Raw genomic sequence first — 25,393 nt, forward strand, 5'->3', positions numbered from 1 at the left:
ACCTTTTTTTTTTTTAAAAACTGTTTGTTTTTTTCACAAAAACTTTGTTTTCAACTGCAGCTTTTATATCGTTGGAGAGTTTTACCAAAACTACTACAACACCCCAGCGATGATGGGCAGTACAGAAACTGGACCCCCCAATAAATCATATATACAAGTAGTCCTCGATTTGCAACCACAACTGAGCCCAACATTACATTAGTAACATGGTTGTTAAGTGAATCAGGTTTCCCCCTTGACTTTGCTTGCCAGAAGGTCGTAAAAGGGGATCACGTGACTCGTCATAAAATTGAGTCACTTGCCAAAGGTCCGAATTCTGATCATATGACCGTGGAGATGCCAGAATGGTCATAAGTGTGAAAAATACTTTGTTCAGTGCTGTTGTAATTTGAAGCATCACTAAAAGAACTGTCATAAGCCAAGGACTCCATAAGAATAGAATAGAATAGAATAGAATAGAATAGAATAGAATAGAATAGAATAGAATAGAATAGAATAGAATAGAATAGAATAGAATAGACAGAGTTGGAAGGGACCTTGGGGGTCTTCTAATCCAACCCCCTGCCCATGCAGGAAACCCTACACCAGTATATCATATCTCCTATATCTCCTATATCTCATATCTCATAATAAAAAAATATTAAAAAACCAAGCTCAGTTGCAGACTTAGCCAATCAAAGAACAAAGTTGATCAGCCTTAAGCTTGGTTAGGTTCTTTTGAGATCTAGCAAGTTGAGGGACACCATCACAGTGGGTCATTCCATAGTGACCCCCAGCTTTGCTCCCCATAATGTGGCTAATGTTATCAAGGGGGTTATCCAGGGGACCCTCCATATCCCACCCCTATTATCTTGGGGAGTAAGAGGCCCCTTGGGTCATGACACCAGCTGTCCCCCCTGAGAACACAATGCGCTGATGTCACAGCCCCTGGGGCAGAGATATAAAGGCAAAAGGGAAGAGAGGGGAGCTGTGGAGAGTTGAGGAGAGGAGGATAGTTGAGCTCAGTTGAGTTGTGTTGAGCAGAGCAGAGCAGAACGGAGTGGTCTACTTTGTCAAAGGCCTTGCTGAAGTCTAAGTAGAGTATGTCCACCGCATTTCGCTGGTCTACTTATTTAGTCACTTTCTCAAAGAATGAAATAAGATTGTTTTGTTTTGATCTGTTTTTAACAAACCCACGCTGGCTTCTAGCTAGAACTTTATTTATTTCTAGATGTTGGCACCTCTGTTTTTTGATTATCTTTTCCGGTATCTTCCCAGGTATTGATGTTAGGCTGATTGGTCTGTAATTTCCTGGGCCTGATTTTTTCCCCTTTTTTGGAGATGGGAAGCACATCAGCTCTTTTCCAATCCTCTGGTAGATCAGCAGTTCCTTGGGCAGTCTGAGCTTGTTGACACAGGAAGAACATGCGATAAATAAATAAGATAGATAGATAGATAGATAGATAGATAGATAGATAGATAGATAGATAGATAGATAGATAGATAGATAGATGCACCAAGGACCCCTCCTTTCAACCTGGAGTTACAAAACTTCTCCTTTATTGACAGGATCTCCCTCCAGTTCAAGAACTCCCTCTTCACGAGAGAATGGACCACATGCTGAAGAAGTTGCCCTTCTTGAAGAAGGAAAGCAAGGAGTCCCATCCACAAATCAGCAGTAATGACCCACGGCAGTGGAACAACCAAGAAGCCCACCCGTCCACTTCTTCGGCCACTCAAAGAACCACGCAGGTCTTACCCCTCCTTGTGAAGTCAGCTCCAGTGGACATCAGGAAGAAGATGCAGCCTCCAGCGCTGGTCCTGCCCGATTTAGTGCGCAGGACAACACCGAGGGCTCCTCAGGGGGAGATCAAGGCTGGCCTGAAGGAGCCCCCTCCCTTGCCAAGGAGGCCCGAGAGGGAAAGGGCTCCGGGAAAAAAACGCTCTCCAGATGCTGTCCTGCCTTCGTATCCAGGTATAGACGCTACAGGGCTGGGCTACCTATGGAACCAGCCTTGTCCTTTCACATCAGCCCATCCCACACAATCAATCCAGCCATCAATCAATCCATCAATCAATCAGAACAGAGCCAGAAGGGACCTTGGAGGTCTTCCAATCCAACCTCCTGCTCAAGCAGGAGATGCTATACAATCCCAGACAAATGGCTATCCAGTCTCTTCTTAAAAGGCTCCAGTGATGAAGCACCCACGATTTCTGGTGGGAAGCCATTCCAATGGTTGATTGTCCTCACTGTTTGGAAGTTTCTCCTTAATTCCAGGTTGCTTCTCTCCTTGAGTAGCTTCCACCCATTGTTTCTCTTCCTGCCTTCTGGTGCTTTGGAAAATAAGTTGACCCCCTCCTCTGTGTGGCAGCCCCTCAAATACTGGAAGACTGCTCTCATGTCACTAGTACACCCTTCCTTCCTTTTCCTAGACTACCCAAATCCAAATCCTGCTATCATCCTTCATCAGGCAGGGACGTTATGGTGCAGACTCCATCAGTCAAAGAGTTTCGACTGGTGGGGCCTAGGAAGAGGGTCTTCTCTACCGCTGCCACTGTATTAGGGAACATCTTGCCCTCAGAAGTGAGGAAAGGCCCCTCCCTCTTAGCCTTTTTCAAAGGCTATATCTAAATTATAAGATTACGACATCATGAAATTTCAAAGCAATAAAAATTTCCAATTCCATATATAAGATGGTTGTCTAAGGACATGAAGGTCAGGGACTCGAGACTTATGACACGTTTGACCCCTCCCTCAGGCTCAGCCTGGTGATCCACTACGCACTCTTTGTCTCTCTCTGCTTTGAGAAGGCTTGTCCTGTCGAATTGCCCATCAATCTCTGTCTGTCTCTTCTTCTCAGAACTCTCGGACGAGTGCTTCAGAAGTTTGTGGGAGAGCAGGAAGGCATTGAAAGGCAGACCCGTCAAAGAAATCTTGGATCTGATGGACGAGAGAGAAATATTAGAGACCATCTTGGACCATCTTCGTCCTTTCCAGGTAAACAGCTGGGTTTGTGTCGCGGTGGGCCCTGAGGTCCATCGTGGAGAGGTTGCAGAAGCCAGGGCTGCCTCGGTGGAGATCATTTATCCCAAAAGGAGACAAATGTAGTTATGGAGAATTTGCTGAACTATGGGGTCCTTGGTGGAAGGATCATGGAACGACCACGGAATGACCGCCTCAACCATTTCGGACTCCACCTCAACATCAAGACAACTGGGTAACATTTTAGTCTTTTTTGAATTCAGTCTAAAACCTGAAACTCTACCATAGTCTTGTAAAATGATAATCAAAAATATGACACAAGATCGTAAACATGAGCTTGAAAGGAGGGCAGGTTTTGAAATTGTACCTAAGGTAAAATATCTTGGAGTTCAGGTTGCAGAATCAAATATGAAATTGTTTCAAAATAACTATGAGGTGTTGTGGCGAGAGGTTCAGAAAGATATGGAGACTTGGAAAAAGCTGCAACTGTCTTTACTTGGAAGAATAGCAGCAGTTAAGATGAACATTTTGCCAAGATTTCTGTTTTTGTTTCAAATGATTCCGGTGCTTAAAAGTGATAAACAACTGAAAGTTTGGCAAACTGGACTTAATAAGTTTGTCTGGAACGAGAAAAAGCCGAGAGTGAAATTGAAAATTATGCAAGATGTTCCAGAAAGAGGAGGCCTTAAACTTCCAAACCTGCAGTTATATTATGATGCAGTAGCTTTAACTTTAACAAGTGATTGGTTTGGAAGTAAAAAGGCTGGAATATTGAATGCAGAAAGTTTTGATCTTGAATTTGGATGGCATGCTTACCTATTTTATGATGACAAAGTTGATAAAGTATTTAAAAGTCATATACTTAGAGACTCTTTGATGAGAGTTTGGAAGAAGCACCGACTCAAATGGGATTATAAAATACCGCTATGGCTGGATCTTGGTCATACCTTGTGGAATACAAATATAATGTCACTCGGGGGGTTTTTATACAAAGAGGTTCTTTTTACAGATGCGGGCAGATGGCAGCTGAAGACATTGCAGACACTGTTGGACGAAGGGATTAATTTAACCTGGTTACAATATAATCAATTACAATTGAGATGGAAAGAGGACCAAAAAACTGGTATTATGTTGCAGGAGGAAGAATTGGTTAGACATATAAGAGAGAAAGGTCCAATGCATATTAAAAGGCTTTATAATGTTTTGCTAGAAAGGGATTCAGAAACGGAATTAGTTAAAGATTGCATGATTAAGTGGGCACAAAATTTTGAAGAACCAGTGATGTTGGAAACATGGGAAAAAATTTGGGTTCAGAATGTTAAATTTACACAGTCGCAGAATCTGAGGGAAAATTTTTATAAAATGTTTTATAGATGGCATCTAGATCCTAAAAAGTTGTCATGTATGTACCCTAATGTTCAGCCAAAATGTTGGAGATGCGAATGTTTGGATGCTACGTATTATCATGTTTGGTGGACCTGTAGGAAAGTTAAGGCTTTTTGGATAAAAATATGGTGGGTCATGCAGAATGTTTTGAAGAAAAAAATTCAATTTTCTCCACAACTGTTTTTATTGGGCATAGTTAAGGGTTTTACATTGGGTGAAACAAAATTGATATTGTATATGATAACAGCAGCAAGATTGTTGATAGGTAAATATTGGAAGAATGAAGTTTTGCCTACTATCGAGGAATGGACTTCGAAGATGGCCAGTTTTGCAGAGATGGCGAAGATTTCAGCATATTTAAAAGATTGTTCACAAGAGACTTATGAATGGGAATGGAAAAGGTGGATAGAATATGTTCAGAACAAATATCAAATTAGAAAGTATCAAATAGCTTTTATTTGAAAACAATCTATTAGAAATATCTTAATGTAAAGAGACAAAGAGGGAAAATTACATAGGGGGAGGGATGGGTTCAGGTTTATATATCAGTGTTATTAGTTATGAGTACATAATAGGGAAGTCCGGGGGGGGAGGGTTAGGGAGGGTTAGGGAGGACGGGAAGTTTGGGGAGGGAGGTGGGGGGGTGAAAAAAAAGGGTGAAAATGTAATTGTAAAACTTTTGCAATAAAAAAAAAAAAAGACAACTGGGTACTTAGGGACTGTCACCACCCCTGGAACGCTTCAAATCAATGGAGAAAACCTAAAGAAGGTGGACATTTTTTGGTATCTGGGATCCCACCTCCAATGTCAATGGTGACATCAATGGCGAGGTGCGAGCGAAGGAGAATGCAGCCTAGATACGAGATCTCACCAGTGTGTTACTGGACAGACGAATGGCCACCCATCTTAAATCTAAGATCTACAAGACAACCATCCTCCCTGTTGCACTGTCTGGCACTGAATGCTGGGCAGCAGCAACAGGGACCGGAAACTCTCTGCATGCCACGGAAATGTGAAATGGTCCCGAGTGTGAAAAACAAAGTCCCTTTTTTTCAGTTGTAAACTATTCGTTATAACTTCGAACAGTCAGTAAATAAATGTTCTCACCCAAACACGACAAACCCTCTGAAGTGAACTCAAAGATTCCTTTATGAGGAGAGCCAGCAGCCCCCGTTAAAAGTTTCTCTCTCACCGCAGGCTAAGAAGTCCATCCGGCAGGGAGAAGAATAGTTGTCTGCCACATCTATACATCCCCACCCCCTGCCTTTTATCCCCAGAGCTAGGGTGGGGCTTGGCTAGCACTGGTAGCTCTTCCATCCCAAGGACCGGCTCATAGATTTCCACTGCTCTCCTCTCCTCTGCACATCTGTGTCTCAGGAACTGGACCCAGCTGTTCCTCCTCTTCCTCATCAGCCACCTCCAGACCTGGGGGCTGTTGACTCTCCATCTGAGGGCTGACGGAGGGCCCAGACTCCTCCTCTGTCTCTCTCTCTCTGACAGCTCCATTCCCTCTTCCCCCTCGGAGCTCTCAGGTTGCCCTGATGCTGGCCCTGACTCCCATACCTCCTCCTCTTCCTCCTCTGATTCGGCTGCTGGAGGGCCACAACAATAAATGGTGATAAATAAAGTTCTCACAATTTCTGGCAGAGATTTTCCAACCATTCATCTCAAAAGCTGCCTCAGCTCCAGCTGATACAATCCGGATGGTCCTTGTTACGTGCTTCGTGTCTGTCCCAGCTAGAAAAGTCGAATTAATTATAATATGCATCCGGACGCAGAAGGGAAACCAACCCTCCCCTTGGAAACACAGGGAAAACTGTTCCTTCCTCTGCTCCTTCACTTTCTCACAACTTCTTTTTTGTTGTTCTTGTTGTTGTTGGCAAAGCAGATTCCTTCAGACCACAAACTGCCCAGGAGGAAAACAAGCCCATTGCCGCCCATCGACCAGGAGCAAAGCACGTCCCAGGTCTTGTCTAAAGACAAGGTAAATATGCGGAGGTTTTACACTTTTAGGGCCGCAGTTGTCTTAGATGCAACGTCAGAAGAGGACAGCTTGCCGTGGCCAACTCACCGTGGCTGCCCACGAGCCACAGCAGACTCACTGAGGGTTAATTCAACAATTCCGTTCTCTCCAATAATGTTAAAAATCATTTTAATGTTTGTCGTTCGTGTTTCATTTTGTCCTTCCTTTGGCATCCTTTCTTTGACGCTTCTGTTCCACCGTTTCTTCGATATTAGACAGACAAATGAATAATAGAATTACAGACTTGGAAGGGGCCTTGGAGGTCTTCTAGTCCAACCCCCTACTCAAGGAGGAAACCCTTTCCCATTTCAGGCAAATGGCTGTCCAATCTCTTCTTAAAAGCCTCCAGTGATGCAGCAGCCACAACTTCTGGAGGCAAACTGTTCCACTGGTTAATTGTTCTCACTGTTTGGAAGCTTCTCCTTGGTTCTAGGTTGCTTCTCTCCTTGACAAGTTTCCACCCATTGTTTCTTCTCTTGCCTTCGGGTGCTTTGGAGAATAGGCTGACCCCCACTCTTTGTGGCAGCCCCTGAGATATTGGAAGCCTGCTATTAGTGTAACTCTTGTTCCCTGGTGAGTTGGCCAAGCCAAGAGGCCCATGGCAAGTTGTCCCAATCCACCACGGAGAGCTACTGCATTTAAAAAGATGAAGCTGCACGATCTCCACAGAAACCATAAAGCATATCAGGACCCCCAAACAGAGAATCAGCAAGGGCACCCATAGGGATGGGGGGGGTGTTAAAGTAGCTAAGAAGAAGAAGAAAGTCAAAATGGCAATTATTAACTTATTAGATTTATATGCTGCCCATCTCCCCAATCAGATCACCCGGGACCACTTTCCTTGTGCTTGGCCACAGGGAGTCCATTTTTGATCATAATTTGTCCTATATTTCCTTTTCCTGGCTGATTGGTGGAGCTCCCTAGGACTCACGGACACTTTTTCCCACCTTCAGATTAACCTATACAAATATTATGGCGTTAAACTGCGAAACTCAAGACAGAAGGACCTGGTGACGGAGCAGCTCAAAAGCCTTCTAAGTTTTTCGTTCCAGGAAGAAACAGACCGAGAGGTGAGCGGGAGTGGGATGCCTGCGGGGGCTGAGACCTCCATCTTTGTGGGGTCCTTGGTGCTCTCTGAGCTTGGATGTTTTCTTGCAGACATTTAGTGACCCAACGAGGTCACGTCATCAGTACTAGAAAGGAAAAGGTTTTGCAGTGTGGAGGTGAAGGGAGGAGGAGGAGGAAGGAGGAGGAGAGGAGGAGGAAAGCGGAAGAGAAAGAAAAAGAGAAATGTGCAAATATCCTAATTCACAAACATCGCTTTGCCTAGGGAATCTCGGAAACCATTCGAATGGTTGCCTTTTGCCACCTGCCTGAGATTCTGGAGGTCCTGAAAGAGGCGGGACATTTCAGGCAGCCCAAAGCACCTTTTGCGCTGGAAGCCACCAGTGAGGTAAGACCAGGGATGGGGTTGCAAGGTCTGAAGAGAAGTTCAGAAGGAGCCTGGGGGATTCTGGGAAGGAAAGTCCAAGGTGCTTGGAAGGACTTATGCACCAGGCTGTCTGGTCTCCTCAGATTGGTCACTTTCCATCCATTGCTTCTTCTCTTGTCTTCTGGTGCTCTGGGAAATAGCTTGACCCCCTCGTCTTTGTACTGACAGGAGTCACAGACTCTCTCCGAGAGACGGATTCGGACCACACTAATCCTCTGCTACGGCCAGGCAGTCCTGGGAGCGCAAGTGGAAGACCTGGTGCCTCTCATGGACAACATTATTTCAGAAATACTCGACCAGTATTCCACCAGGAACAAGGTAGGCTGGTTTCCATCCTATATTTCTCTTAATGCTGAGTTTAATTACGAGAACAATTATAATCCAGAGTCCTTAGTTTGATTGCTTTCTTAAAGGCAATTCATGACCCAACTAGCATGTTGTGGGAGAGGAGGAGGAGGAGGATCTATGGTCATGCTGCATTTATTATACTCAAGGCAGCACATGCACATTATACGCTTTCTTCCTTTCCACACAACAACAACTCTGTGATGTTGTGTGAGTCAATTCACTCAGCCGGCTCTCATGCCTAAAACGGGACTAGAACTCACAGTCTCCTGGTGATTGGCCCAAAGTCTCTCAGCTGCCTTTCATCCTAAGGCGGGACTAGAACTCACGGTTTGTTGGTCATTGGCCCAAAGTTACCAATCCAGCTTTCATACCTAAGGCAGGACTAGAACCCAGAATGCCCAGTGATGTTTTGATTGTGAGCCCCCAGAGTTCAACCAAAGACAATCGGCTACCTAAAGGTTTAAATAAATAATTACATCCTCTTCCTTTTGGTTTTTCTTTCTTCCTTTTTTTTTTTGAATAAAGTTTTTTTTATATTTGTGTAGTTTATACATATCATTATGTGAATGGTGTGGTATCTGAGTATCATATAATTCAATACAAATATATTCATAATTATTACATTCCATTTTCCTTATTCCATATCATTAATACATTGCTTTACCACCCTTCCATTCAAAACTTTTAACATTTTCCCCCTTCACATAATTATATTCAAAGACATGATCATCTGTTTTATTATTCATATATCCAGTATAAGGTCCTTAATGCTTTGAATCATTGACTCTGTTCTGTTTAATTCTCCACAATCATCGGTTCAGAAACCAAGCCTCCAAGTCAAATTTTAATGTCTCATCAATGTTCAATCAAATCAGTTGGTTGCTTCAGGGATCCTCCACTCCTCAAGTCATTTTTATATATCCAATATATATTTTTTTATATCTCACCCAGACAACACATCATTCACCATTTCTCTTTTCCTGCACAAACTGATGGTTTCTGGATGTTCCCCGGCTTCATGGCAGCCATTTTTGAATGCCGCTACTCCTAGTCTTCAGATGAGAGGTTTTTCCGAGTCAGGGAGGGGAGATGCGGCTCCCCTCAACCTGCAAGGTGGTCCCCCTTTGCTTCACCACCCCTACAGGGTGGCGATGGCTTCGAATGAAGCCCCCGACAGAGAGAGCTAGGAACGGGGCTGTGGAGCTCACTTCCGAAGGTGCTGGAATTTCAACCGGAGGCCCTTCCTTTGGTTTTTCTGACCCCACCCTATTCCCATGTGTGTTTCCCAGGACGAAGGGCTGAAGACAGCGTTCATGAGGTCCATCATCATGATCACCAAAGCTGTTGCCTACAGCAGGAGGCAAGACATCCATTTGCCCCATAAACAGGAATTGGTCATAAACATCATTGTAAGTGGGGAGAGGGAAGGGAGGCAGGTGCTCCTGGGCTTATTTATTTTTGAAAGTGAATTTGAATCGAATTGAATACCAATCAATTGAGCCCAAAATATTTTTGTTGCTAAGTGGGACATTTGTTAAGTGAATTCTGCCCATTGTACGACCTGTCTTGCCACTGTTGTTAACTGAATCATTTTCCTTAAATTATTTGCATGGTAGTTAAGTGAATCTGGCTTCCCAATTTTATATAGGTCATGAAAAGCAGTTACCCATCCCTGTCTTAAATCATGGTCATGGGACACTGGTTGCCAAGTGACCAAAATATGGTCCCTGAGGAAGGGACGTCTCTTGGAACTTTGCATCTGGGTCATAAGTAGTCCTGGAGAGATCCCTCAAAGCTTTAAATGGTGGCTAAGTGACCAGTTGTAAGTTGGGGACTTCCTGTGTCAACCAGAAAAAGCATAGGGCTGGGAAGAGGGGCAGCTGGATGGTGGCCATATCTCAGGAGCTTTCTTAGATGTGTTTCTTTCTCCTTTCAGGAAGTCATTGAAGATCAGCCCGCGAGACCCTTGTCCGTTGTAATTCTCCATCAAGCGATCGTCACCATCACCTGCATAAGGTACCTACCTGCTCCGCCCTCATCTTCCAACCAGCTCAGTAGGAACTTGGAGTTGGACCCAGTGATGGGATTTCAATGCCAAGTCCCCATGCTCTAGAGCAGGCGTGTCAAACTCAATTTCACTGAGGGCCACATCAGGGCTGTGGTTGACCTCGGGGATGGATGGGCGGGGGTCACCAAATGAGTGGGTGTGGCCGACGGGGTGGGTGTGGCCAGCTTGACGTCACTCCCCAAACTGCTGGCATGTTTCCTCTTCGCATTGGGTAGATTGGTTGGAAGCCATGCTGGCCCGATCTTTCCTCTTTGCATTGGGAAGACCAGGATGGCGCCCCCCGGACCAGATCCGACCACATCGCGGGCCGCATCCATCCCAGGGCCTTGAGTTTGATGCCCCTGTTGTAGAGCATACATTGAGTTAGCAGGTCAGCCCCAGAATTTGGAAGGGTGAAGAATTTACATGGAGAGAGAGAGAGAGAGAGAGAGAGAGAGAGAGAGAGAGAGATTGAGATTATACCACAATATTAAAAAGATGTTGAGACTCTAGAAAGAGTTTAGAGAAGAGCAACCAAGATAATTAGGGGATTGGAGGCCCAAACAGACAATGAACGGTTGCAGGAACTGGGCCTGGCTAGCCTAGTGAAGAGAAGGACCAGGGAAGGCATGGTAGCAGAGTTCTGATATTTGAGGGGCTCTCACAGAGAGGAGGGGGTCAACCTCCTCTCCAAAGTACCTGAGAGCAAGATAAGAAGCGATGTATGGAAGCTTATCAAAGAGAGATCCAGGAGAAATTTCCTGACACTGAGAACAATCAATCGGTGGAACGGTTTGCCTCCAGTAGTTGGGGGTGCTCCATCACATGAGGTTTTCAAGAGAAGAGTGGACAACCATATGACTGGGATGGTTGAAGGACCATCAAGCAAGGGTTGGAGTAGAAGATCTCCAAGGTCCCTTTTAGCCCAATGAGTCTATGATCTTCTCACCCTCCTCCTTTTTTCTTGTCTTTCATCAGCCGTATGAAACCCACCTTGAACTCTGAGATGAGGTCTAAAGTGGTGAGCAAAAGCATCCAGAAGGTGTTTTCCTTGCCAGCTTTCAAGATGACCACCCTGAAAGCGAACAGCCCAGGGCAATCAACTCAAACTCAGGTGAGCAGTCCAGATGGAGAAAAGCCCTCTGAGATCCACCTGGAAACAAGGATCTGGTAAACATGATTCAAGATCTCCTCAAAAACTCTTGATCCATCCTTCAATCCCAATGGCACCTTGGCCTGTCCCTTCATCTTTGGTCCTGAAAGTATGCGTCCACTTCTCATTATAAGTTTCTGGAGCATAGGACAATTATTAAGTCCTAAGCATCTCTATATGGTTTTCCTCGCCATCTTTTCTCTCTTCCTCCACTTCTCTTTTGTGTTCTGGTTGAAGTGTCTTCTCAAGACCAATTCCCATCTCCCCCCTTTGCCCCCGAACAAAAGAAGGGCCACGGTGGGGCAGAACAACCATGTTCTGCATTCACTAGCTATGATTCCTAGGTAGTCTCAGAATTCAGACGCTTAACAACCGGTTCAGATTTACAACAGTTGCACCAGTCAATGGGGAAGCCCGATTCACTTAAGAACCGTGTGGCTAACTTAACAACCGCAGTGGCAAGAAAGGTCATAAAACGAGGGAAAAATTCACTTCACTAATGTCTCGCTTAGCAATGGAAATTTGGGCGCAATTGTGGTCGTAAGTTGAGGACTGCCTGTATTTGAATATCCCAAAACTGTTAAGGAAGACATTCAACCTTTTGGTCGGTCTGTTCTGAATGTAACAGGAAGGAAGTCCTTTTGTTCCTCATGTTCAGCCGAGAAAGCATTTCCTCCAACTCTGGAAGAAAAATCAGCCCTGCAAGGTGGGCCACTCCATTTAATGCAGGTGTGTGGACTTCAACTCCCAGAAGTCCATGGCTGGCTCAGGATTGTTGGGAGTTGCAGTCCACCAGCCGTACTAAAAAGGCCATAAATTCCCCACCCCTGGATTTCTTCCTCTTTTAGGCGCCGTTCCTTCCTTTACGCCACTTCTTCCTTCGGACATTCTTGTTCTTCTTTTAGGACTTTTATCACCAGACGGCGAACGCCTGCAACACCATGCTCACCGGCTTGCTGTCCGAGGCTCCCAATTTGGATTCCCTGCAGGATATCATGACGGTAAAGAGTGATTCTTTCTTGGGGTTGGTCGCACTGTCAGCCAGATGTTTAGGCTGGATTTGGCAATTCTGTCACGGATTCTGGACGGAAGGCTGAGTCAACCTGGAGCCCGTCAGCATCGAACTGCTGAACTGCTGGCACTCGGCAGAATTAGCCTGCAATACTGCATTCTAACCACTGTGCCACCACGGCTCTAAATGAACTGTTGTAAGACTAGCTGTATTCCAGAAATCTTCAACTCCTACTCTAGTTTTGAGTCTAGAATAGACCTAAATTGATCACCATCTCAAATTTGTTTAATTCCTTAGATTTTCTCCCCAGTCCTGGCAAATTCTGTGGCTCTTCCAACTGTGAATCACAAATTCTTCCTTTCCTCCTTCTCCTCCTTTGTTTTTCCTGGCAGCACACGAATCCCTGGATTGAATCCCCCAAGAGTCACGAGAGAGAGAGGGCCATCAAGAGCACCAGGCACCTCCTGAAGTTCGTTTCTGAAAACGTCAATTTCGACGTAAGTCACCGTTTGGGATGAGAAGGGAGATGTTTTCAAAGAAAGGGAAAAAAAGAAGGAAGTCCTTTTGGAAAAAGCATCTTTGGGATGTGACCAGGAGGATATAAGGAGTCCCGCTTGAGCAAGGGGTTGGTGGAGAAAATCTCCACAGTCCCTTCCAGCAACTGAGGTTCTGGGATTCTAAAATTCTATAATTCTGAGATTCTAAAATTCTATAATTCTAAGGTTCTATGATTCAAAATTCTATGATTCAAAGATTCTATGATGTGAAGACTCAAAGATTTGAAGATTCAAATATTCTATTATTCAAAGATTCTATGATTCTATGATTATGATTCTATGATTCAAAGATTTGATGATTCAAAGATTCATTGATTCAAAGATTCTAGGATTATGATTTGTAGATTCTAGGATTCTAAAATTCAAATATTCAATAATTCTAGGATTCTAAAATTCTAAGATTCTCTGTATCTAAGATTCTGTGATTCTAGGATTCTAAAATGGACGATTCTAGGATTCTATGGTGCTATAGTTCATATTCTCCGATTTCAGCTGGCTGAAACGTTCATGAGCCCCCCGTTCTCATCTCTCCCCTCCTTCCTGCTTCCTTTCATTAGACCACAGCTGACTTTTCTTTGCTGGGACAGCTGGTGGCTTTGCTGGGCCTGCACGTTGGCGACACCAGTGAAGAAGTTGGCCAGATGTCCGCAGAGGCCGCCTACCACCTCCACCACCTCATCATGAGCAAACTGGGTGAGAAAGTTGGACTCCAAGGGCTGCCAGAAGCCCCAGGGATGCGCCCTGCCCAGGAGAGCCCTTGGTGTCCCAGCCTGCTGGTCATTGGGCTGGGCAGAGATACCTGGAATTGGCAGCTGATATTGGCACCTCTCAGGGCCAGGGGTCATTTGAAGGCTGAGTTTCTCACGTTAAGTGTTTCAGCTAGGGAGGGAGGGAGAGAGAAGGAGGGAGGGAGAGGAAGAGGAGGAGGAGGAAGACTGTGGTGCTCTCTGAGCTTTGTTGTTTTCTTGTGAACATTTCATGACCCAACTAGCTAACGTCATCAGTACTAGAAGGGAAGGAGCTTTTCACTGAGAGTTTTGCCCTCTCAGTGCTGATGGTCATCATCACTGATGATCTTCCCTAGTTGGGCAATGAAACGTCTGCAAGAAAACCACCGAGCCCAGAGAGCACCAGGGACCCCTCAGGTCAGCCCTGAGCTGCAGATCTTCTCTTCTGTTGGAACGACTAAAGCGGCCGTCAGACGAAGGATCTTCAGAAGCTCCGAATGCCAAAATCTGACCTTCTCTTCTTTTCCTCCCTCCACAGCCAAAGAAATGGACAAGAAGGCCAAGAACAAGAAGGGGAACATCGTCAATTGGCTGAGGGAAGACTTCTTCCTTTCGGGCCCAACCATATTTTATAATAACGTCTCCAAAATGGCTAAGGTACGTTTTAGTTTAGTTTACCTGATGGGTGACACGGAATAAGGCCTGCCTCTCTACATGGGGTGCTGTCCCCAAATCTGGGTCAAAGTCTCTGGCTTGTCGAGAGAAGGAGGGAGTCAAAACCCTGATGCATCTCCTCATGGTCTCCTTTTCTTCCTTCCGATAGGCCTTTGGCGAGCATCTGAGCCCGTCACAAATAAACGACCTGATCTTAAAAGCCCTGGAGGCTCTGACAGACCCGGACAAGAACATTTCACACACTGCGGGACTCCTGCTGAATTCGTTCTTGGAGGAATGTGGGATGGAGATGGAGGAGGTAAGAAAATGGCAGGGTTTGGAGCAAAAGGGATAGAGGAGATTTTGTAGAAAAGAAAGATGAGAATGGGTGAGACCTTGTTGGCTTGGTGACAACACTTTGGCTGCATTGAAGAAGGCTAGGGCTGGATGGGAGACCACCAGGTGATCTTAAGGCTGTTGAGAAAGTTGGCCAAACCTTCCAGAAGAAGGTAAGGGCAAAACAAATAGCCGTATTGTTTTCATGAGAAATAACAGTTGGAGAGCAAGTTTGGCAGTGGTTAAGGCGCCAGGCTAGAAGGCAGGAGAAGGCCAAGTCCTGTCTTAGCCATGAAAGCCACACGGGTGACTTTGGGCCAGTCTCTCTCTCTCTCTCTCTCTCAGCCCAACTCACCTCACAGGGGGGTGATTGTGGGGGAAAGAGGAGGGAGAAGGTACAAGCTGGATATCTTCTCCGCTTCAAATTATCCGTGAAAGTAATAAAGGTGGGGTTAAATAAACAAATCAATCAATCAATCAAAAAGTTGCCTTCAGGCATCCTATCTGGACTTGACCGGGGATAATGGAGGTGGTAGTCCAAGAGACCAGAAAAAGCACAGAAGTGGGGAATTAGCGGCTACCCAACATTTGAACTATGGACCGCAGGGTTTCTTGCTAGTGGCTGGGGTGGTCCTGAGTTCGAGATCAGTCTGTTTGGATGTTCCTCATCTGTTCCTGGATCCATTCCAGTTGACATTAAAAAACAAAGGCCAAGCAGGGTTTGGACGACCTCTTGAGGCTCTTAAGCATCCTCAGGGTCACGGGATAAAATTCAGGGGCTTAGCAAACGTGTTCCATATTATGACGGTCGCAGCCGGTCTCATCCCTCGGATCCCTCTTTTGCCATAGCTGCCCATGATCCTCAAGGAGATCTACATGCGTCTCCCGAAGATCTCGGACCCTGCCACCAAAGAACAAACTCTCAAGGCAGTGTGTCACGTGGCATCCAAACGGGTGAACAGAGTCGTGGATATTCTCCTCGAGTGTTCGGTGGACTGCGATGGGTAAGAAGAACCTCAAGGAGATGTGCCTCCTGCTTTCTTTTATGCCACAGAGATTCTCAACCATTTGCGATGGGGCGAATACCTGAAGCTCGGGTGGAGGATGGTTCTCTGAGCTTCTGGGTGTGTTTCCGAACGTTTCATTACCAGGCCAGGTAACATCTTCAGCGGAGTTTAGGGAACACCAGTGTTGATGTTCTTCTGCTGGTAAGGGCTTTGTGTGGTCAGTAGGTCTTATGAGGGAGAAGTCACATCAGTTGTGGATCATGTCAGGTGAGGGTCTGGTCATTGGTCAGTTGTGGATCACGTCAGTTGAGGGTCGCATGAGGTGAGGGTCTTCTGATGGGCCAGGTGTGGGTCATAGATGAAGGACTTGGGGTGGGTCTTGGGGTGCTGATTGAGGGGGGAGGTTGCAGTGGGTTGGTTGAGGGCCAGTGCAGTCGCTGGTTGGCTGTGCAGTCGATCTGAATTCTGAGGGCTTCCTAGGCTGGTTGTCTCCACCATCCAGGTCATGGTTGTCCCAAAGGTGCTTTTCCAAAAGGCAGCTGGACTTCCTTGGTTTTTCAACTTTCCTGGTCGCCACACTGTAGAAACAATGCAGAGACTCGGAATGAGTGCAGAGAAGAGCAACGAAGATGATTAGTGAACCGGAGCCTAAAACATATGAAGAAGAGTTGCAGGAATTGGGTCTCTCTAGTTCAATGAAAGGAAGGATTGAGGGGTGACAGGATAGCAGTGTTCTGACATCTGAGGGGCTGCCACAAAGAGGAGGGGGTCAACCTATTTTCCAAACCACCTGAGGACAGGACAAGAAGCAAAGGATGGACACGAATCAAAGGCAGAAGCAACCTACTATATGCAGAACTTTCCTAACAGTGCAAACAATTAACCAGTGGAACAACTTGCCTCCAGAAGTTGTGGGTGCACCATCACTGGAGGTTTTCAAGAAGAGATTGGGCAGCCATTTGTCTGAAATGGGATAAGATTTCCTGCCTGAGAAGCGGTTTGGAGTACAAGACTTCCAAGGCAGGGGTGAAATCCTACCGGTTTGGTCTGGTTCGCCCGAAGCGATAGTAATAATTGCTACCATTTGCTCGAACTGATAGTAAAAAGAACACTTTAAAAAGTAGGACAATCAGCTGTGCAGCGCGATGGGTGGAACTTTTTTTTACTTTTTTAAAGCATTTTTTTACTACCTATTCGCCCAAACCGTAGTAAAAAAATGCTTTAAAAAGTAAAAAAAAAGTTCCAAGATCAGCTGTGTGACAATATACTGTGCCGGGCAATGTCAGAACCTTTTTTTAATTTCTAATTTCAGCATTTTTTTTACTACCAGTCAGCTGTGAGAAAATCAGCTGTGCCTGATTGTCTGTGAGGTTCCTGTTTGTTGCAGGGGCCATTTTGTGTAAAGTCCAGCTGCTTCTGCATTGTGTGTGAGTCAGTTGTGCAGCCACACCCACCCGGTCACATACCCACCAAGCCACAGCCGCCTGGTCATAGGACCACCAAGAAACGCCCACAGAACCGGTTGGGAAAATTTTTGAATTTCACCACTGCTCCAAGGTCCCGTCCAACTCGGTCATTCTGTGAAAAGCACCTTTGGGTTAATTCTGCAGACACACTGCTCCTAGAAACGTCCCCTCCCTTGACCAGTTCTGGGTTCCCTGGCACTTCCGGTGGCACAGAGGCCCTCCTTTGAATGGCTGCTAGACAAACGGTTGCAAGTCGAGAACTACCTGTAGATATATTTTTTTCCATGCATTAAAGCAGTTCATTTGGCCATCGGTTCTCTAATCCTTTCTTCCGTTGTGGGAGTTAATCTCTCTGGACTGGCCGTCTCTTCGAAAATGGGGAAAGAATCTGATTTTTCCCCCAATCTATTTTTCCACCTGCACAGAAGTGCCAAGGAGTTATGGAGGGCGCTGGCTGCAGACCCCTATGCTAACATGAAGATCATGAAGCCCCTCCTCAAAAGGCTTCAGAACGAAGACCCCACCACTGAAGCTTTTGGGAGGAGAAATAGCAAATCCATCATGCCCATTGCGGTAAGCCCTCAACCGGCGGCTCTCCTTTCCTTAGATCTGCAGGTGGGCCACGCCTGAGGGAAGGGGGAAGGGGCTGAGCAGAAGAGTCACCCTCGGGGGTCTCCTCATCAGGAGCAGGCATGCCCTGGTTGGAGGGAGGCAGAGGGCAAACTGGTGGGGACTGAAATTGGAGCAAAATTTGGCATAACCCACCCCCCCAAATGCCCCATTGAAAGTAGAGGCATCTGTGGGCTTCCTTGCCCGAACAGCTTTGATATCCATCCATCCATCCATCCATCCATCCATCCATCCATCCATCCACCCATCCACCCATCCACCCATCCGTCCATCCATCCATCCATCCATCCATCCAACCATTCATCCTCCCATCTTCCACCTATCTGTCCGTCCATCCTTCCATCCATCCATCCATCCATCCATCCATCCATCCATCCATCCATCCAGCTCTATCATCTATCCACCCATCCATCAATCCATCCATCCGTTCATCTATTCATTAATCCATTCATTCCTGTATCTATACATTGATTTATTCGTTTATTCATACATTCCTTCATTTATTCATTCCTTTACTCATCCAATCATACATAATTCAATTGATTCCTTTATTCATTTCTTACGTTATTTCTTACAGAAATAACTAAAAAAGAGTTTGATTTAAGAAAATACATGATAGGAACCAACAAAGGCGAACGCCCAATGGAGTACTTTGTGTCATATCTTATTTTAAATATTTTTAAGATGTATTCTTATTATGTGTTACGTTGTTTTATTACATTGTTGTAAACTTCCCAGTGTCAGATTGCTCAGATGGCCGGTGTAGAAATTTAATTAATTGAGACCAATAGAAGAGAATATTTGTAGTCCAGGTTTGAACTGTGGGGTCCTTGGTGCCCTCTGAGCTTGGTGGTTTTCTTGCAGGCCTCTCATGACCCAACTAGGTAACATCATCAAGGCTAGAATGGAGTGGGGTGTGGGGAGTGGAGGGGAAGAAGAGGAAGAGGGAGGAGGGGGACTGTGAGGTCCTTGGTGCTCTATGAGCTTCGCTGTTTCCTTGCAGACATTTCATTACCCAACCAAGTAATATCAGGAGGAGGAGGAGGAGGAGGAGGAGGAGGAGGAGGAGGTGGAGGAGAAGGAGGAGGAGGACTGTGGGGTCCTTGGTGCTTACTGAGCTTGGTGGTTTTCTTGCAGAAGTTTCACGACCCAACCAGGCTAACCCTACCTCTAAGCCTAACTCTTTGAGCACTGATGATGTTACCTAGTGGGGTCATGAAACATCTGCAACAAAAAAACACACACTCAGACAGCACCAAGGACCCCTCCAATCACCTAATAGGTGGAGAGTCAAGAGCCACTTAGGAATGAAGACAAACAGAGAACCGTGAGGTTACCAATCTCTTTGTCCCCAGTTCTGTCTCACTTGTGCTACTCGTTGTCTCCCTTTTGCTCTGTATCTACACCCCACTGGCCTCTCAAAGTCTGGCTGGGGTGTAGAATGGGAGTTTCAGAAGTCCCACTTCTAGCAAAATTTGGCTCCGTGTCTCAGACATGGACATTCCTGGCTCAGGTTTCATGGACATGAGGATTTTTTTCTTTCTCTGGGCACAATGAGGATGTATCTGCCGAACAAAACTCTGCATTGGCGACAAGAAGGGCATCCAGCCAGTAAACCCTCAGCTCCATTCAGTTGCCCAGACTCCACCCCGCAGGGGATTATGGGGTCGTTAAAAGAAGAAGAAGAAGAAGATGATGAATCTAAGTAACCTGATGAGCCCGAGCTGACTCTCCTTTCCTTCTGTTTCTAGGCCACCAATGCGCTCTCCTTCCTCCTCTCGCTTCCTGAGGCACCAACCATTGTCCAGAATAAGTTCTCCAGCCTGCTCCTGGCGCTCGTGACGCAGATCTATTTCCTGCTGGGAGCAGGCAAGAGCGGGTCAGAGGAGAGCAACCACCTGGGGTAAGGAATCTCCTAGGCCCAATCTGGATCCTTTCTCCATTTCTGCAAAGCTCAGGAGATGCCTACAGGTTTTCCCCAGGTCGACTTACGACCACAACGGGGCCCCACTTCACTCTGTTGCTGAGTGAAACAGTCGTTAAGTGAACTTTGTCCCATGTTGCAACCTTTCTTGCCAGAGTGGTTAAGTGAATCATTGCCCTGGTTGAGCCCCATGGTTGTTAAGTGAATCTGGCTTCCCCGTTGACTTTGCTTCTCAGAAGGTCCCAAAAGGGGATCGCGTGACTCTGAGACACTGCGACCGTCATAAATACGGGTTGAGAGTCTGACTTCTGATCACATGACCATAGGGATACTGTAACGGTCGTAAGTGCAGGGGGATCAGCGGAATGATTGGCACCAACCCTTCTTCCTTTGTTTCATTTAGCAACGCAGTCGAAGCCGTCAAACACCTCATCTTGTGCACCGGCTATCAGGAGGAGTTCAAGGATTTAGACATGGTTCGATGTTGGGAGATGCTGATGAGTCCTGATAGTGTGTTTGAAAGCATTTTCCACCTGGTCCGGTAAGAAATTAAAAGTCAAAAGAGCTTGGCTACGAGGGGCAGTGGGTGAGAGAGGGAGGGGAGGGGAGGCAGAGGGAGAGGAAGAGGCAGAGAGATAGGGGGAAGGGGAGAGAGAGGGGAGAGGGGAGAGGGAGAGAAAGAGGGAGAGAGAGAGACACAGAAGGCAAAAGTGAGAGAGAGAAAAGATTAGAGGGGAGGGGAGGGAGGGAAGGGGAGAGTGAGAAAGAGAGAGGGAGGGTGAAAGAGAGAGGGAGGGGAGAGAGGAGAGGGGAGAGGGAGAGAGGGGGAGCAGAGAAGGAGAGAGAGAAAGAAAGGGAGAGGAAGGGGAGAGGGAGAGAGGGAGGGTGAGAAATTCTCTAAATGGAGTAATTCATTGAGTAATTCATTTATCCATGATAATTCAGATCATGATTTCTCTAGCGTGGAGATTTTCTTCTCCCTCACCAGCAGATCTTGTCTGATCTCTCCATATTTATTCTCTTAGGAACTTGTTCAACTACTCCAAACATGAGCTGAAGGTCATGTTCCGACAGGCCAACCTCTACCTGCGCCACCCCGATTTAAGGCATAAAACCATCGGGATGGTTTTCTTTTCGGAGGTGAGGAGACCTTGAGATGCACCCCAACCTTCTGGAGCTCAAGGAAAGTTGCCCAGGGTTATTTTTTGTGTTCTTGCAACTATCCTTTACATGACCTATCAGACGGTCACAAAAGGGATGACGTAAGCTCAAAACCCTGCGACCGTCATAAATATTTATTTATTTATTTATTTATTTATTTATTTATTTATTTATTTATTTATTTATTTATTATTGTGATTTATATGCCGCCATTCTCCCGAGGGACTCAGGGCAGCTTACAAAAACAATATCCAATACAAATCATAATAAATTAAAATCAATAACCCAATTAAAACAATTTAAAATGATAACAATGAACACCCATAACGGATCAGTTAAGTTGATGAAAGAGCCACGTCTTCAACTCAAATATGGACCGGCAAGTACCCAAATTTTGATCCCATGACCATGAGGATGCTACCATGGTCATAATTCTGAAAAATGGACGTATCCCTTTTGTCAGTGCCATTGTGACTTTAAGGGGTCACTAACCGAGGACTGTGTTTCTTTTCTTGTTCTCTCCCCGTAATGGCTGAAAGTGGCATCTTTAGTAGAGGCTCTCAGGGAAGTTCCCTTCCTTTGCTTGGCTAATGCTCCGTATCTCCACTCTTCTTCCTCAGCTGCTGTACCATCCGGAAATTTGCCAATTCTTTGTCATCCAAGACATCCTCCAGGTGCTGATGGAATGGATGAGCCAGCCATATCCGCTGATACAGATCTTCAGCGTTAGAGCATTGGGGAACCTCATCCAACACCCGTTTGAGGTAAGAGATGGGGGGGCAGGAAGTGAGTGGCTTCCAAGGTAATAGCAGGTGTGACCTCACTCTCTGGGAAGTCTACAAGGCTGGGAAGGATAGAAGAAGGAGAAGGAGAAGGCAACCAGCAGAAAAAGGACAGCTAGAGTGGTGTCTCTCCTACAAAGATGGCTGAACCCCTGGAAGATCTGAAGGAGCAAGTAGGGGCCAGATCCTCTTGGAGGACATCTGAAAGCAGAACAAGAAGCAACGGATGGAAACTAATCAAGGAGAGAAACAACCTAGAACTTAGGATAAATTTCCTGACACCGAAAACAATTAACCAGTGAAAGGACTTCCCTCCAGAAGTTGTGGGTGCTCCAACACTGGAGCTTTTCAAGAAGAGTTTGGATAACCATTTGTCTGAAATAGTATAGGGGTTCCGGCTTGAGCAGGGAGTTGGACTAGAAGACCTCTGAGGTCCCTTCCATCTCTGGGATTCTGTTAAGGACCAGGGGAGACCTGAGAGCAGTCTTCCAGTATTTGAAGGGCTGCCCCAAAGAAGAGGGAGTCAACCTATTCTCCAAAGCCCCTGAAAGCAGAAGGAGAAGCAGCGGATGGGAACTAATGAAGGAGAGAAACAACCTGGAACTAAGGAGAAATTTCCTGAGAACAATTAATCCTTGGAACGACTTGCCTCCAGAAGTTGTGGCTGCTCCATCACTGGAGCTTTTCAAGAAGAGACCAGCAGCCATTTGTCCAGCAGAGTCTAGGGTCTCCTGCTTGAGCAGGGGGTTGGACTAGAAGACCTCCAAGTTCCTTTGCAACCCTCTTCTTCTATGCTCTGTGGGCTTCTCTTGTGTTTGTCATGATCGCTGCGAGATTCAGAGAACTCCAGTGACCGTGTTTAATTGCTCGTTTCTTTCCCTGCTTCCTCCAGAAGAACATCTTGGAGCCACTGTTGATGCCAGTGCTAAACTGCGCTTGTCACGAAAAGAAGACCGTGGCGAAGGAAGCTATAAGGACCCTGCGTTTCCTCCTCAGATACCTCGAGATAGAAACCCATGCATGGAAGGCAGTCAACCTCATTCCGCTCCTTCCAAAATATTTTCATGATGTAAGTCAACCAATTCATAACAAACTGGTTTTCCACCTCTCTCTCCCTTCCTTCCTCTCTCCCCCTCTTCCCCCTCTCTCTCCCTCTCTTTCTCCCCCTCCTCCCTCCCTCCCTCCTCTCTCTCTTTCTCTCTCTCTCCTCTTCCCTCTCTCCCCCTCTCTCTTCCCCCTCTCTCTTTCTCTCTCCCTCCCTCCTTCCTCCCTCCTTCCCTCCCTCCCTCCCGCCCTCCCTTTCCCTTTCCCTCTCCCTCCCTCTCTCTCTCTCTCTCTTTTTCCCATAAAGAAGGCCTGGGTACCCTCTGCAGAATTCTAATTTTATCGAAAATGCTTAGAAAGTTCAGCAACAACTGTGTTGTGCTGATCTGAAACAGCAGATGATCCTGGAGCCCTTCTAGAGAGCTGGAGAAGTGCCAGAGGGGGTGGAAGAGAAGGAAGGTTGCCCCTCTCTTCAGCTTCACCAAACCAGGTGTCCGCCTAGAAAATCTACAACACCACACAGCCTATCTAGCAAAATGCCCTAGATTGGTCATCTAGATTGGTGTTGCTTGATCTCAGACACTTTAAGATGTGTGGACTTCAACTCTGCTGGCCTGAGAACTCCAGGAGGAGCTGCTAAGATTGAACAACTCTGGTCTAGATCAGGATTTCTCAACCTTGGCAACTTTAAGAGGGGAGGACTTCAACTCCCAGAACTCTCCAGCCAGCATACTGGAGTTGGGGTCCCCATCTTTGGGGCAACCATGACCTGGATGATTGACCATCTCCATGGACACTGAACTGGGAATAGGTGGGCTCTGAACTTGTGTGTTCTCCTTCAAGAAGCTTCTGCATGGCTATTCTGCTATTGGAGGGACTAACCTGTCTCTCTTCCTTCGTAGGACGACATCGAACTGAGGAATACCTCCATCACCATTTTCGGCATGCTCCTGAAAGGACTGAAGGAGATACGGAATAGTAATATGGCGGAAAACATCCTGAACAGCCTTGTTCCTCTAGTCATACTACTGTCAAATGATCGGACGAAAGAGGTGAGTTGAAGGGCTGCGTAACCTGAGCTCCTGCTCTGATCATGCTACCTTCTCAGTGAGACCACTCTTACCCCCATCTTCACTCAGAGCAACGTGGTTGTACCACGTGGACACTCTGCAGAATGCAAAGAGATTCTGGACAATCCTGAAGTTGTGGGGTCCTTGGTGCTCCCTGAACTTGGTTGTTTCCTTGAAGACCTTTCATGATCCAAGTAGGTGACAGCATCTCCCTCTTTCCTCCCTCGGCCAGGTCTCCAGGAAGACCCTCGACTCCTGCGTGTCCTTTATGAACTGGGGGGGCTTTCCCAGCAACTTGTTTGACTATGAAATGTACACCAGCCTCCATAGCATGTACTCCAACATCTGCTACGTGGTTGTAAGTAGGAGCCAAGCTGGCCAGTTTTCTTCCAGATTAGAGTTTGCTAAACGTTTATTTCTTTATTTTGCCCTGCCTTTCTTATTTTTATAAATAGTTCAAGACAGTGGGCATCTCTAATACTTCTTCTTTTCTTCACAACAGCCCTGTGAGGTGGGTTGCCCTGAGAGAGAGGAACTGCACCAAAGTCACCCAGTGGCCATCCTGACTAAGGAGGGACTAGAACTCCCAAAGTCACCCAGCTGGCTTTCATGCCTAAGGCAGGACCAAAACTCACCATTCCCTGCTCATTGGCCCAAAGTCACCCAGTCCGCTTGCTTGCCCAAGGGGGGACTAGAACTCACCGTCTCCTGGTAATTAGCCAAAATCACCCATCCAGCTTTCATGCCAAAGGCGGGACTAGAACTCTCAAAGTCACCCAGCTCGCTATCATGATTAAGGCGGGACTAGAACTCACTGGCTCCTGGTTTGTTGCCTGATGCCTTAACCACTAGACTCATCTGACTAGAGGGATTCTTCTTGGGTTTTTGCTCTCTCGGGAACAACAGAGGTTCCCTGCAACCATGAGGACTAGAAACCTTGCTGGTTTGTGGGTTTGAGGATTAGAAATGGCAGTTTGTGGGAAAAGGAAATTAGGGCGTAGAGGGGGGCAAAATATAAATGCATTTATAAGTTCAGAAGCCATTTCCTTAGCATTTTTCTTTCCCTTTTCTTTTTCTATTTTCTGTTTTTCACTATCTGCTTTTTTTCTTTATTTTCCTTTATGCTTTTAATTTGGATAAAACTGTCACTAATAACATAAATATCGATTATTATAGTAAAGTATAGTATAGTATAATAATGTTTAGTACAGTACAGTAAGTTGTTGAGGACATGAGGACTAGAAACCTAACCAAGAAAGCGGCCCCTTTGTAAAAAAAATTTTTAAAAAAAGGAAGCTCTCTAGTTGAGTGGCTTGTTTGTTGCCTTGTTTTCCCCAGATGAATAAATGCAAGCAAAACCTTCCTGCAATGTTGGATCAGATGCTGGGATTCCTGAGGAGCCGGAACTCTTCCCATCGCGAGGCAGCTGCCCTCTTAATTGGTAATCACCAATGCCAACTCTGGAAGGAGGGCAGGAAAACCCAAGACAGGCGGGCGGCCTTATCACCAAAAGAATCTATGCCGAATTAAGCCATGTCGCTTAATCAGACTGGAAGCTGCTCTTATACCGTGTGGCTTCTCCGGAACTGCTACGATTGCGCAACGGTTTTT

The 25,393-nt window shown here is 46.1% G+C and overlaps 2 protein-coding genes across 2 annotated transcripts; both read left to right on the forward strand.

Moving 5' to 3' along the window:
- The first annotated feature begins 1,554 nt into the window (after nt 1–1,554).
- On the forward strand, nt 1,555–4,723 carry LOC148115016 (uncharacterized). The gene is made up of 2 exons (XM_087885493.1): nt 1,555–1,954; nt 2,841–4,723. The coding sequence occupies exons 1-2, from the start codon at nt 1,588–1,590 to the stop codon at nt 3,086–3,088; spliced, it is 615 nt and encodes a 204-aa protein (XP_087741619.1). The 5' UTR covers nt 1,555–1,587; the 3' UTR covers nt 3,089–4,723.
- LOC132709769 (maestro heat-like repeat family member 5) lies at nt 3,091–25,312 on the forward strand. Its single transcript, XM_087884489.1, has 23 exons — nt 3,091–3,197; nt 6,263–6,332; nt 7,325–7,441; nt 7,702–7,824; nt 8,032–8,181; nt 9,501–9,620; nt 10,148–10,227; nt 11,237–11,372; nt 12,317–12,412; nt 12,816–12,920; nt 13,538–13,673; nt 14,247–14,365; nt 14,532–14,681; nt 15,548–15,702; nt 17,597–17,744; nt 19,553–19,704; nt 20,129–20,266; nt 20,751–20,865; nt 21,507–21,650; nt 22,561–22,737; nt 23,615–23,764; nt 24,015–24,140; nt 25,121–25,312. Exons 1-23 carry the CDS (start codon nt 3,091–3,093, stop codon nt 25,310–25,312), a joined length of 3,006 nt encoding a protein of 1,001 aa, XP_087740615.1.
- Nucleotides 25,313–25,393: the final 81 nt, after the last annotated feature.

The sequence above is a fragment of the Pantherophis guttatus genome, chromosome 2, assembly GCF_059756535.1.
Source record: "Pantherophis guttatus breed Tessera chromosome 2, ASM5975653v1, whole genome shotgun sequence".
Taxonomy (NCBI): Eukaryota; Metazoa; Chordata; class Lepidosauria; order Squamata; family Colubridae; genus Pantherophis; species Pantherophis guttatus.